General features: G+C 31.7%; 1 protein-coding gene across 2 annotated transcripts; it reads left to right on the top strand.

Moving 5' to 3' along the window:
• Nucleotides 1-6,162: 6,162 nt before the first annotated feature.
• On the top strand, nucleotides 6,163-8,524 carry LOC133286786 (uncharacterized). Of its 2 annotated transcripts, none has more exons than XM_061484236.1 (4): nucleotides 6,163-6,625; nucleotides 7,660-7,779; nucleotides 7,897-7,977; nucleotides 8,113-8,524. In XM_061484236.1, the coding sequence occupies exons 1-4, from the start codon at nucleotides 6,389-6,391 to the stop codon at nucleotides 8,185-8,187; spliced, it is 513 nt and encodes a 170-aa protein (XP_061340220.1). In that variant the 5' UTR covers nucleotides 6,163-6,388; the 3' UTR covers nucleotides 8,188-8,524. The 2 variants fall into 2 exon arrangements, with proteins under 2 accessions (XP_061340220.1, XP_061340221.1); XM_061484237.1 differs by having other exon boundaries at nucleotides 6,169-6,625; nucleotides 7,669-7,779.
• Nucleotides 8,525-14,327: the final 5,803 nt, after the last annotated feature.

The following is a 14,327-nucleotide window of genomic DNA, read 5'->3' as shown; positions in this document are numbered from 1 at the left end:
GCTTTTCAAAAAATTATTTGGCTAAATAAAATTAAATAATTACAATAATATATGAATTAAAAATTAAAAATTAAAAATTAAAAAAATACTCATTTTAATTCGTTATTTGGTTAAATATATTTAGCAATATTTAATTTGACCTACAAATTTTTTTGCGTATATGGATATAGGTATTTGAATCAATTTATTTTTAGATTTCAAATTTTTAAAATTAATTATGCATGTTTTTCTTAAATATTTTTTAATTTATACTTTTCAAATTTTTTTAGTATCCAAAAGTATCTATTAATGCACAAGACACTTAGTAAAAATAAGTAATTGTTCGTTTACCAAAATAATAATAATAATAATTGTTCTTGGGAATATCCTTAACCTTCATGGCTTCATCACACCCAGGTTGAAATAGCAAAAATAATATATATACTTGGAAAAAAAAAACCTTTACACTGAAAAGAAAAAGTAAAACTAGAACACAGGTGTGTGAGTTGAACCAAACGTGGGATGACTCATGCAAACGAATCAAACCTGTAAGGCTAGAATATTATTCAATTTAGATTAGATTATATTTGAATTTATTATAAAATAATTTATGACAAAATAAGAAAATTGATGGAATTAGATCTAATTAGTGAGGACTCTTAATTTAAAAAGTCAAATTATTGAATTTTAGATCACAAAAATATTTTTTGAATTATAATTATAATTATCAGGAGTAGTACGTACTCTTCCTTTTCTCATTTTTATTCACATGCAAATATCTTTTATTACAGAAAACTTGTTCGAGTAATATTCTAAATTAAGTTGAATAATATTCATGCTTAAAATTATTTATAAATATATGCTAGTTATGGATGAAAACATTTTTATGATTAAGCCCGCTTTTCTTGGAAGTGTAATGAATATATATAATACGAGAGTCAGGTTACTGCGGTGAGGAGGTGATGATAACAGTAACAAACATGAGATCGATAACAATAGATTAATGACTATATATATTTTGATATTTAACAAAAAAAAATATTTATCCTTTTAAACGATATAACTTTGTGTCATTTTAGATTCTAATTATTGATTTTTGTCAATTAACTATTATAATTTATTTTAACTGTTGAAATCCAACGTATGCACCATCTAGCATATGTATAACACAGAAAATTGTGTTGATTAGAGAATTATTATCCGATTCATGAACAACAACAAAAGCGCATTGACTGGCACGATTTTCTTCCACACACTCCCACTTCCTCCTGGCCTAAATCCTTCGTTTGATACTACTCTTAGCTGGGTATGGCAGAAAGCATGCAATTAGTCATTGTGTTTTTATTGATCATGAGTTGGAGAACGTAACTCATAAATCAACGCGCTTTTCAGCATTAATTGTACATATGTTGGACAGCGTTAACATTTTTCCTTAAGTTGGTTTACATATGTTTGCGACTTAATTTTTTAAACTTGACCCTTGCCATGGATTTGGTTAAAAAATCAACCACTTGTAAGTTGGATCCTGCATGATGTAGGGTAAAAATGTCTTAATCTATCTTCTTCTTGATAAAATGTTTGTCTATTTTGACATGCTTTGTCCTATTATAGTAAATTGGATTTTTAACTATGCCAATAGTTGTCATGTTATCGAAGTAAACTTGCATTGTTATGTCATTGAGATTTAATTCCCTTAACAATCTCAAGATTCACATTCCATCAAATATTCCAAGTGATAGGTATCTAAACTTTGCTTCGATACTGCTTCTTGCACTATTGGCTGCTTTTTGCTTCTCCAAGTTACTAAATTTTCTCATACAAATGTACAATAGCCTATATAGTAGACCTTCTATCAATTGTTGATTCGGCCAAATTGGCGTGAGAATAAACTTCTATTTCCCTACTATCATTCTTAGAAAAGCATAAACCCTTGGTGTCATTTTTAAGTATCTTAGTTGGTTTGTTTATAAATTGACTAACCACACTTACATAAAAACTGATGTCAAGATGAGTGTGGATGACCAATCTTTGGTATATATGCCAATATCTGCTGGTGGACTTTCTTGAGTAAGGCCAATTACGTACTTTGATAGTTAAAAGTCCAATTTAACATGATAGGACAAAGAATGTTGAAATAAACAGACATTTTTTCTTGGAGAAGATAGATTCATGCATTATTGTCCTGCATCATGTATCTTGTAACTGACAAGTGGATGATGTTCTCACCAAATCCTAAACAAGGGTCATGTATGAAGAATTAAGTCACAAATTGAGAATCATCAACATATAAATAACACGGAACTTGAGGAAAAGTGTCTAAATCCAGCACATGTGTAATTGTTTTCCAGCGTATGTATAATGCTGAAAAGCGCATTGACTTGTGCGTTTCTCTGCCATATATAATTGACAAACAAACATTTGCGCTGTTGCACTGATTTATTTCCTTATTTTATTCCTTAAAATCATTCCTGAGTTGTTTCCTTGTTTATTTATTTGTGATTGATTTGATTAATACTTTCATAGAGAGGGAGGCAACCGAAGCTAGTCTAAGTTTAGTTCTGATATTTACTTGCTTGAATTTACCAACATGGGTTTCATAGGGAGGTGTATCTTAAAAGTTGTCAAGTGATAGTGGAATTACCAGCAAAATACCAAACTCTCTAGACTGGTTTTGTCCATTCCGCTAGTACAGGTCTAAATGCGCTGGTTTGATGCACCGGTACGAAGGAAAAATTGCCTAGTCGTCGGGCATCATATCCTTAAATTGTTGATTATATTTCTCTTGTAATTATGGCACAAACTCAGTGTTGGATATGATTTATATTCCGGTGTGAAGATTTTTATTGGCAGGATCAGCAGAAAGATAACATGCTAATGACTGATATGATGATTTTATAATTTATCTATATCAATATTTTTTTTATTTTTTTTATCACCACTGATACACCTTTATATGATCATGATTCTCTCATATAACATGGTAATGTTAAATAATATATGAAAGAATCCACTCTTATTTTATTTTTTTTCCGACTTATCATTATTTAATTGAAGAATAAGGAAATAGACATAAAAAAGACACTAATTTGATTCTTTAAAACAGTTGTAGAAGAATTTATTTTGTACTAAATAGCATTACTTTATTTAAAAAAACGTTTATAATAACTTTAATTCTAAACAATAAATTTTGAAATGCAAATGATGTTTTATATTTAAACGTATTATGTAATTTGCAACTACCCAATGTCCGGGACCCAAACCGAAATTACGTACAGAGAAATTTGCATGGTGAACCTGCCGGAAGATTGCTTGGCATCGTGGCAAAGTTGAGAGCTATCTGTCATACGCGTGCTTATACAACCCATTTTCTTGTCATGCAATTAATCTTTACCTGTACTAGTACACGCCATATGGATGAGTTAAAAAACGAAGAACAAGAGTTAGTTGAGAAATTTCAGTCTACCAACTTAAACCAAATGGCGATATAAGTTATAAGAATCTTGTATACGAATACAAGTCCCTTCTCCTTCACATGCATGTCATGCACAAATCAGAGCAGAAAATGAGGAAGAGGCTCGAAAGCAACCCGGCCTGCTGTATTAGAATTTACGAAAGTGGTTATTGTGTCGTAAAACAAAAATGCTAGGGACAGGACACAACGGTTGCATGTTGTGAATCTGTTAAACCTTGTGGGGCATGCATGACACTTACCACGCGGTACATCCATGGCCCTTATCTGAACTTGGTCCATATAAAGACCTTTTATAGTTAGTTTATTTTTAATGTCGTTGAGCCATATAAGAAAAGCAGATACTAATAGTTTTTTTTTCCCCTTTAGTTAATTATGTTAGAAAAAATGATGATAATATTATGGGAATAATCTTGTGTTAGAGAAATTATTTTCACAATATTTATATTTTCATAAAATACACATAAAAAATTGAAACATGCAATAATACACAGTTAAAGCGTACCGTACGAAAATATATGAAAATATATGAACGTGAGAAGGAAAAATTCGAACCCAATGTTAGACACACTATGTCTTTAAGATAATATTGCCCTCTTTATGGTGCCCAAGATTCAAAAACAATTGTCTCCCAATATAGAACAATTACCTCTATTCTCGTGGTGACACTTCCACATAGAATAGTCTTATATCAAACTCAACTTATGCATGACCAAACGCACTAAAGCAATGGAATGCAAATGCTATAAAGAACCAATTTAACCAAAAACCTTAAGTTGTTAGGTTAGGGTCTTTTTAATGGTTTATATTATTTTCTAACATACTCTCTCATGTAAGAGCCATTTGAGCTTGAAGCGCAGATATTGCGTAGCCCAATTTTTTTTTTTTGCATTTACCTTGTGCTTATTTAATACCACAAGTGGGGGCGGTGATGATCGAATTCGTGACCATATGGTCACTTAAGCTTTGTTAAAAGAATCAATTCAACTCAAAATCTTAAGGTTTTGGATGAGGGTCTTTTTAATGATAAAAAAAAATTATCTTTTAAAATTATGATTGTCTATCTATTTAAAATTCTGAAAAGACACACTAATTCAAGAATGAAACGACATATCCATTCATCGATGAAATGATACATCTATTCATCGATGAAACGACACATCTTTCCAAATCAAACTTCTTATTAATAAAAATAATTAATTTAAAAAATTAATTCCAACAAATTATGCTATTAATTAGCTTTATAGAACTCTCAAACAAGTCGATGTGCAAAGTCAATGTACAAAGCACGTAAGAACCATGCTCGCTCAAAAAATACTACCCGTTATGATTAACCTTTTTCTAGAGAACGTAAGATAGTTGAGAAAATTTCTTTAATCTTCTAGAGCTTAGCATCTTCATCATAGTATAATATTGTAATCAAGTCCATGCAAAATGACACCGATCTCTTCAGACTATTTGCACCTTCTACAGATTTGCCTTTTACACAAGCCTCCAGACATGTACCATAGGATGCCAAGATCATATATATATATATATATATATATATATATATATATATATATATATATATATATATATATATATTGAAAGATAGCTCTGAAAACATGATCAATAAAGACTAAATTTTTATTCATATGAATCTTATATTTGTTAAACATAATTACGGCGATCATCACAATTTATTATACATAATAAATTGGTAATACTTTAACCGCTGAACAATTGTTTGAGGGCGTATAAAAAAGTAACGGAAACAATTTAAATATTTAGTATATTTTTCTTACAGAAATATGCACGTCCAAGATTTTTCTCATAAAATAAACTCTGGGATTTCCATCCTGTTTTTTTTTTTTTTTTCTTACTTGACTATCTTCAGTCCTTCTTTTTTTTGCAATCGAAAAATAAAAAGGATTAATTCGAATTCAAACCGGATATGACCATAACCTAGTATCTTTGATCATTTTAGGTCCCCTATATGTACCCTGAATTTTTCTATACCAATTTAATTAATGAAATTTAAAAAAATTGAAATAGTGCTCAACAACCCAAATTAAATATTTACTCTTTGTAGAGTTACCTTTTGGTTGTTATTTTTTAAAGTGAAATTCCATATACGTTTCAATCATGTTAATAAATTGGAAGGAAGTGTAACTATGTTTTTTGGGGGGCGGTTATTGTGTAGCAAAGTTGAACAAGAAATTTGAATGCCTTTAGAATGTAAGCGAACGAACTCCGTACTCAAATTCCAAGGTTATTATTCTATTTCTATCCAGCTAGAGGGATTCAGACAAACCAAAAACAACAATATTTCATTCAGTAAAGTTGAAGGCCACTTCTCTTTATCTTCAGAGATTGCCTGGCAGTTGGGCCTGATCAGCTTGTGCTTTTGTAATCTTTGTCTTTTATTTTAAATTCTTTATCATTTTAAAAAATGGGTAAGCCAAGCTGGGAAGAAAAGAAAAGGGGTAAGTTGGAACAGGTCACCAACAAATTGTTTAAGAATAATTTATTATCATTATATGTTTGGAAAGAGAGAAAAAGAGAGGTAATTGCCAATTGGGACTACCTACACTACACTAACTACAGCCTGGGTTTTTATTTTAATTATATATTTTATTTGTATTTTATTTTTTAACTTTCCTCATTCTTATTCATTAATTAAATTTTTTGGTTTTTCAGAGTTTTTGTTTGGTCCATAAAGGCAAAGGGTAAGGTAAGCCGTTTGACGCTTAAAGGCCTTAAACGAAGGGCAACCTCAGATAACATAAGAAGCGCACTCGCAACAGGGGAAGCAGAGCACTGCAGCCTCATCATTTCAGGGCCAAACAAAAGAGAAAGCAAAAGAGAAAAAGAGGAAGCAAAGAGAGAGAGAGAGAGAGAGAGAGGGCATAACAAAGAGAGGAATTCAAGGAAGAAGAAGAAAAAGGTTGGAACACGATGCAGACTGAGCAGCAAACTCAGCAGAACAACCAGTTGGTAGTGCAGAATTCGGGGAGCCTAAGCTTCAGTAGTCACTTGTCTAAGGAAGATGAAGAGATGTCAAGGTCTGCTCTATCAACCTTCAGAGCCAAAGAGGAAGAGATTGAAAGGAAGAAGATGGAGGTGAGAGAGAAGGTTCAGCTCCAGTTGGGTCGAGTCGAAGAAGAAACCAAGCGTCTTGCTACCATTCGTGAGGTATGTCACCCATGTCACATGCTACCTTTTCCAGATTTAACTATGATTTTTCCTTCAATTTTCAGTTTCGCTTAACTGGGAAACTCTATTTTTTTTAAAAAAAATAAAAATAAAAGTAAAATAAAATTATAAAGTCTTTGTATGCAACCAAGTTTGCTATATCATTAGGATTCACCCCAAGAATAACTGATCTGGACCTCTCATCTCCATCTTCCTCTTCCCTTATCTTTTTTTTTTTTTTGCTCTTATGTTTTAATAAACTAAATTTACCAAACAAAAGTACAAAAAAATTAATTGAGGATTAAAATCAAGGAAGTATGTGTGGTCTTTTAATCGGGTGAAAAAGGATTTGTTACGGCCTTGCATGGAAAATAGATTTTTTTTTTTTTGTTGGCTTAAGAAAATCATGCTCCTTTTTAATGTGAAGAGATAAATTTTAGGGATTTTAACAAAGCTGTGTTGGTTTGTGAAGGCAAGAAATTCTTGATCATAGTAACTTTGGCCTTCTCAATGTATTTTTCTTCTTCTTTATAAATCGGGTTATCTTGTAACAAGGAGAACACTAGAGAGGTTTGCAGAACATCTACTGCACTTGGATATACCCGATCTGTGGTTTTGTTCTCGAGACAGTGTATTTTCAGCCCAAAAACATTATCTTTTTCTTTCCGTTGTGTTTTTTGAGGAAAAGAATTCAAAATTTGAACTTTCTTGTTCCCTTGGATGTGTTCTTCTTCTCAGAAAGTAGTATCAGGCTATGAACCAAATAATTTATTAATTTGCTTTCTAGAATTTCTTTGTCCCCCAATTTTATTTTATTTTTTTCTTTGATGTTGGTAGAGAGCAATATATCAAGTATCGTATGAGAGGATGGAATTTGGGCTTTTAAGTTCTTAAATATTTTTTTGAATAAACAACTGACCATTATTTATGCTGAAAGGTGTTTTATACATTTAGTGTGCGTGTGTTTGCAATTTTTGTTATTAATACCTGTATTGATATATAATTGAGTAATTCCATACTTTTTTCTATTTGAGGAATACCAGGAGCTTGAAGCCCTGGCAGATCCAATGAGGAAGGAGGTTGGACTTGTCCGAAAAAAGATTGATTCCGTAAACAAAGAATTAAAGCCACTAGGTCATACCTGCCAGAAGAAGGTGAGGTTAAATTGAAATTCGTAGCAACTTTTAATACACGATGTATGCTGCTATATTATACAGACCCAGACATTCTATTAGGGACCCCATTGAAATTGGGTTTTCGATATGTTACAGGAGAAAGAATACAAAGAAGCCCTTGAAGCTTTTAACGAAAAGAACAGGGAAAAAGTCCAGCTAATCACCAGGTTAATGGAGGTTAGTCTCACATTCCACATCGTGCTTGTGAATAATTTGAATACATAACTTTCCTTATTCTGATATATGTGGGATATTTTCTTTTGTTGATATTGTTTCTGCTGCGGCTTACCTCTGAATGGTTAATATGATCAGCTTGTGAGCGAAAGTGAAAGAATGAGGATGAAGAAGCTGGAGGAGCTGAGTAAGAACATAGATTCCTTGCAATGATTTAGCCAACTGCTAATGACTCTGATTAGGGCTTGTGTGGTATATTAAAGATGACATAGTATATTTATAAGTATGGGTGTCTTGTGCTTGTGTAATTTTGTGGTGTTAATGTTTGTTTTACTAGCATTTGATGGGACATTAGCTAATTTAGGAGGGTTATACCCTGCAAACAGGCTTGTAACTAAATACTTGCATTTTGTTGTCTTTTTTTTTTCACCCCTTCAATTCACTTTTCTCGGCTTTGTTCTCCTTATTTAATTTATTGATGTAATTTGAATTTTGTTCCCACGAAGGATGGTTCCAAGTTCCAACAAAGCCCTGGTGTGTTTTGTTAGCATTTCAATGATCTATCAGTATTAATTGAGTGTAATATTATACACTTCCCACAGTGCTGTAAACTGCAGTTCAGTAGCTCCAGGAGCTTTCTAACCGAACTGCAGATGCCATGCTTTATTGCTTTCTGAATTAGACCCAATTATCTGTGCGATTTCGCATGGGAAACGCTTATTTAGTAGGAGAGTTTTAATTTTTTGCCACATGGGATTTAAAGAAGACAATGTTTGGTAGGAGTTTATAAAATTTTTGCATAGGCTTCTCATTTGCATAGGAATCTGATATAATGTGTAAAATTGCAAAATAGTGGTATTCTGATTTTGCCTGGAAAACCAAAAAGTGGATATGAAATTTTTTTTAACTTTTACCAATTTTTTCAGTAATATTTTAATCTACCAAATAATTTTTTTTTAAATTTTGTTATCAAATTCACTTTCTCACTATATTTTCAGTAATTGAGTTTGCAAGTAATTTTTTTTTCCTCTTAGTCAATTACACTTGAAAGGTTGTTTTCTGTGATCCATAGTTTTTTTCATTTTGATTTTCTTTTAAACCGTGGACAGTTAGTGATGCAAGCTAAACGTAATGCGATTGGGACAATAACTCCCAATCTGGTGCCTATAATTTGGCGCCCACAATTTTTGCATATATTGCGCAGTCAAGAAGCCATAGGTGAAGGCTTTTATACATTTTCTTTTGCTTTGGGGGGTTGGACAATTATTTACAAAAAAACACGAACTTACTTTTCTATTCCATAAAACATGATTTGGCGGAGGAAAAATGGGTACTAAATAATATAATTCATTATTGTCACTGTGTTTGTGTTTTTGGGAGGTCAATTTTTTTTTTTGGGGACTTGGGAGGTCAATTTTTGATATTCATGACCGCTTCATTGGGCTCCGGTGATTGGCAAAACATGTCCAAATTATTTATTTATTTATTTTTTTTTTTATAACAAAATTATTTTGTTTTGCCACACGCGAAGAAACCACGCGCACTGTCGCACTTGTAATGTACCTGCGTGCTTTTTTGTCTGTAAAAAGCATCCTAAAGGAAGACGTGCGTTACGGGGTATGGGAATTCGTACGAATCAACTTTCTATCCGTATTCCTCGATTAAGTAGTTGCCGAGCCTGACAGTATCTTTGATTATGGTAAACTATTAAATAATGTAACCACACTCGAGGAAGAGATCATAAGTATATTTGTTAAAATTTTGATTTATCATTATAATTTTATCAATGTTTCAAATTTTTTATGTTTTTATGATTTTTTATAAATTTTTTTACATTTTGATTGTATGTTTTATGATTTTTTAATCTTCTTTCAATTTTATTTAAAATTTCAATTTTATTTAAAATTTCAATTTTAACAACGTTAATTATAAGTACTTAAGTAGCACTACGATGGCAATAAAAAAAAAAGTAGTACTATATGACAAAGCAACGCCTTAGCCAAAAGAATAAATTGTCAAATCAAGAGGAACGGCCCCAAAAGTAACTGCGCCAACAAAAAAACTATGACTGAAAAAAGACATTAATACTTCGATTTTTATAAGACATACACATTATTATAATTTGTAATATATTTCTATTTTTGTAAGTACGTACTGTTTACATTAAGAAAACTTGAAATACATTTTGTGATTGAAATTAAATCGTGACTGTTCCAAAAAGAAAAAGTAGAACGAGCCAGTATGGCCATCCCATTTGCTACCCAATCACTGCACGAGCAAGAGATGTGGATTGGATTTTGTATTGTAATTAATGCGTTATTACATTATTGATTTCGAAAACATCAAGAAAACGTGAAATACATTTTGTGTTTGAAATTAAATCTTGACTGTTCCAAAAAGAAAAGTAGAACGAGCCAGTATGGCCATCCCACTTGCTGCCCAATCACTGCACGAGCAAGAGATATGGATTGGAGGTTGTATTGTAATTAATGCGATGTTAAATTATTGATTTTGAAATAATTGTATCATTAATGCGAAATATATTCTCTCATATTAAATATAATATAGCATGATTATGTGAGAAAATTACAATTATCCTAAAATAAATTAATGGTGATGACTTTGTAACAACATATTTCAATATTTTTTATCTCTCTTTTTTATCATGATCCATCTTTATATAATTATTATTTCTCTGCACGATCGTGTCATAGTTTTATTTAACGTTACAGAATCCATTTTCATCACTAATGTCCCATTACTTTTGTTAAGGTGTCGTTCTTGTCATTTCTTTTGAGGTAGAAAGTCTACCGAACTGATATTAAAACCTGCGAAACGTCAACGATCTTCGTTTTAGGACGACGTTTCCTGTATCATTCTCTGTAGAAATCTTGAAGAATGAACGTATAACTCTTTACGGATTTATCAGTGGGGAATAAGGATGGCCAAGTAAAAATATTCACTTAAAAGTACATTAACTAAGTAACATTACCAGTCAAGGTATGGTTATCCTTGTTTTAGGCCTCTTCGGGTCTAAGCCTATTTACTTTATTAGTTATTTTTTTAAGTTTATTTAGCTAAAAATATTAGGGTCCAGGTTCAGGGTAAAATTCTTTTTAAAGTTAAGGGAATACATATTCAGTTAAATATAAATAATCTATTATTATTATTATTATTATTATTATTATTCCTATGCTAATGGGTCCAATTTTTATAAAAGGGAACATCTTACATCCTTTCACTCTCACAAAGAGGTGAGACCTATATCTTTAAAACTTTTTTCTCCCACTCTCTCCCATGATTTATTTATTTCTCTCACTTAAAATGACACAACTTTATGTCTCTTAAAAATGATACACATTTTTCCCTTTATAAAATGGTCTAAAACCTCGAGACTTTATAACTAAGAAGTCCTCAATTCCAATTTATGTCAAAACTTTCACCAAAGACTTACCCGGTAGTAAATGGAAAACCTCCCTTGTGATTTCATATTACTTACATGTCTTCATATAAGTCATGTTCGGGACAAATTGCAGTATGCATTTACGAGTATGAGATACAAAAAAGAGGAGGTCTTTTAATTTTAAAAGCCCTCACTCCATTGTTATATATTTTTCGGCCCATTCCTTTGGGGTATGGTATGGGCTTTGGCTCTAGTGTGGCATGGACCAGGATTTGACACCATCAAGGTTGAATTTTAACATGCTCTTAGACCTAAATTGTAAATTTGCAATAAATTTTTTTCTTACAAAAAATTGATATTGCATAAATGGCTTTAGATATATATTTTTTATTATAAAATAAATAATAAATACAAATGAGAACACTCAAATTGAATAGAAAAGTCTTTATTTATAGATAAATCAAAGTTAGTACCTTTTCTATTATAAAAAGTACTTAGAAAAGTCTTTCTTTTTTTGGTAGAAACTCCGGGCTGAAAGCCCAAAACAAAACTAGAAAATCCAAGAGATCAGTACGGTGACCGCAACGCCAACAACATCCTTTCTAAGAACAGAACCCACACAGGAAGAAGGATCCATCAGCGTTGTCGTACCAAATCCTGAAAGTGAGCCTATCTAGCATTCTAGCAAGACAATAGGCAGTTAAATAATGAAATTAATTAACTTCCGTCTTTGTATATGTACAGTAAAATGATATTGATATAAATTAATATCAACATATTATTAAAAAATTAAAATACGTAAATTTCTTAATTTATTACCATTTATTTCCTAGGAAACACAGGTAATATTAAAAATAAAATAAAAATTATTTTAATTGTTACATATAGAATTTCATGTTAGTATCCGAATGCCTTGTTATATTTTAAATAAATAATAATAATAATTTTATCATAAATGTTAAATTAATACGGATTTAAAGTTTGAACTTATTTATTTAAATAATAAAGAAATTAAATTATTTTATTAACATGTCATTTGTCAAATTTTTGGTAAGGCATAAAGGTCACAAAATAGATGGGAGACTTGTAAAAAATGAAGTTTACATTTTATGTCATGGGCATACATATTTGTTTTGCTTAAAAAAATGAAGTTAACAAGTTGACTGTGAAATATCTTGTATCTTGTATCCACTGAATACTTACTAAAAAAAGGGGGAAATCAAATTGGATAATAATTAAAGAAAAACAAAACAATAATCCTACCTTTAAAATATAATCGGGCCCACCGGTACCGTTTAAAGAAAAGAGGATAGGAGCATCACTAGGTTAGTCTAGTGGTGTGGGGTGTGTGTGTTAGGAGTGTGTGTATGTAATGTAAGGTGTTGTGTTCAATTCCTTGTAACCTCCAAAAAAAAAAAAGGATAGGAGTACTTTTTTGGAGTTACCCAACCCTAATTATCTCTTTGAGACGAGTTGGCTCCCTCCGGTATCCCCACGAGCTTCGACTCTTTGAGCCGGCTATGGGACTAATCCGGAGTGCGGGGGAACAGTGATGGCTAAAGGTTCAGCCCCCTCCCCAAGAATGCATTCAGCGGGAATCGAACACATATCCAACCCCACTAACTCAACGCCAAGTTACCAACTGAGCTGCATCTATTGGGTGAGGATAGGATTACTGATACAAATCCGTTCAGCCATTTCATTATAAACTGAATATCGAATCACAGTAAAAAAAAAGAAACAATTTCATAGGTTTTTTTTTATAATTTTATATTATATTTTTCTAACACATCACTTCATATAAGAGTATTTTGGAGCTAGAGTATTTTAGAGCTTGAAATATGAATATTGTACAATTTTTTTTATTTTATATTTACTTAATTCCACAATCACTCCCCGAATTACATAGAGGAATTGAAATTAATAATACGACAGCAACAATATTATAAATTGAATTTATTATTGTTGAGAAGGATATTGCAATTAGGATTCTCCACGACTTTACTACCAAGATTCGAAACACAAAGACGAACATCGGATTCGATCACACACCAAATTATATATTTATCTTTTTGTCCAGAAAAAAATTACAATAAGGTATAATCACTACGTGAAGCCAAGGACGGGTTTGTTTTGTTTTTTATGCTTCGCAAATACGAACCAGCGACGGTGTTGCCGTATATAGTCATAGTTATGCATCCAGTTGCAGTATGGAGGAACATTCCTAAGCGACATGTCTCATTATTGGTCCCAATCCCATCCGTTACTCCATATGCTCAAGCTAGCTATCTAACAAGACTCAGTACATACATTCTGAATCAAATCACATATCAAATTGCGAGTTAATTAATAAAATAAAGAGAATCTATGCACCCCATTTCCATATCTTATGTTTGATTCATGGAAAAAAAAAAACCACACCAATTCCATGGCTACATAAAGAGAACCTCTAATTTGAATGAGAGGAGAGATTGATGTTGGGCGTCGTTTTCCACATTTAAGTTTATAAGAAGGTTTTGTAGTGCATCTTCGGTCTTCGTAAGAGATTTTAAAAAAGGTTGAAAAGATTTTCATGTCTGCTCTGGAAGGGACCTATGTCAATATTATAATTCGACTGTCTCATGCATCTTTTGTACTATTCCGAGTCCAAATATATGTTTAATATAGAGTTGAATTTGACCAAACCCTGAGAAAAAAAATAAAAATAAATAATAGTCGTCTCACGTCACCTTCTCCCAGGTCTCTTGCACCTTGCATTAATATTTAAGAATAAGTAAGCAAAATTTTTTACAAGTCCAGCACCAATCTTACTGTAAAATTTATAAGAGTCTAAAACGATGTGAGGAAAGATAAAGAATATTGAAGTGTGATTAGCTTCATTCAAAAGTAAAAACAACAAAACCCATCCTTTTCCATTCTGAGACGCGTGGTGCGCAGGAAATTATAACGA

Source organism: Gastrolobium bilobum, unplaced genomic scaffold (genome assembly GCF_033153095.1).
Source record: "Gastrolobium bilobum isolate Gb01-03AN ecotype WA unplaced genomic scaffold, APGP_CSIRO_Gbil_v1 utg8265, whole genome shotgun sequence".
Lineage (NCBI taxonomy): Eukaryota > Viridiplantae > Streptophyta > Magnoliopsida > Fabales > Fabaceae > Gastrolobium > Gastrolobium bilobum.
This window is presented reverse-complemented; position numbering and strand designations above follow the sequence as displayed.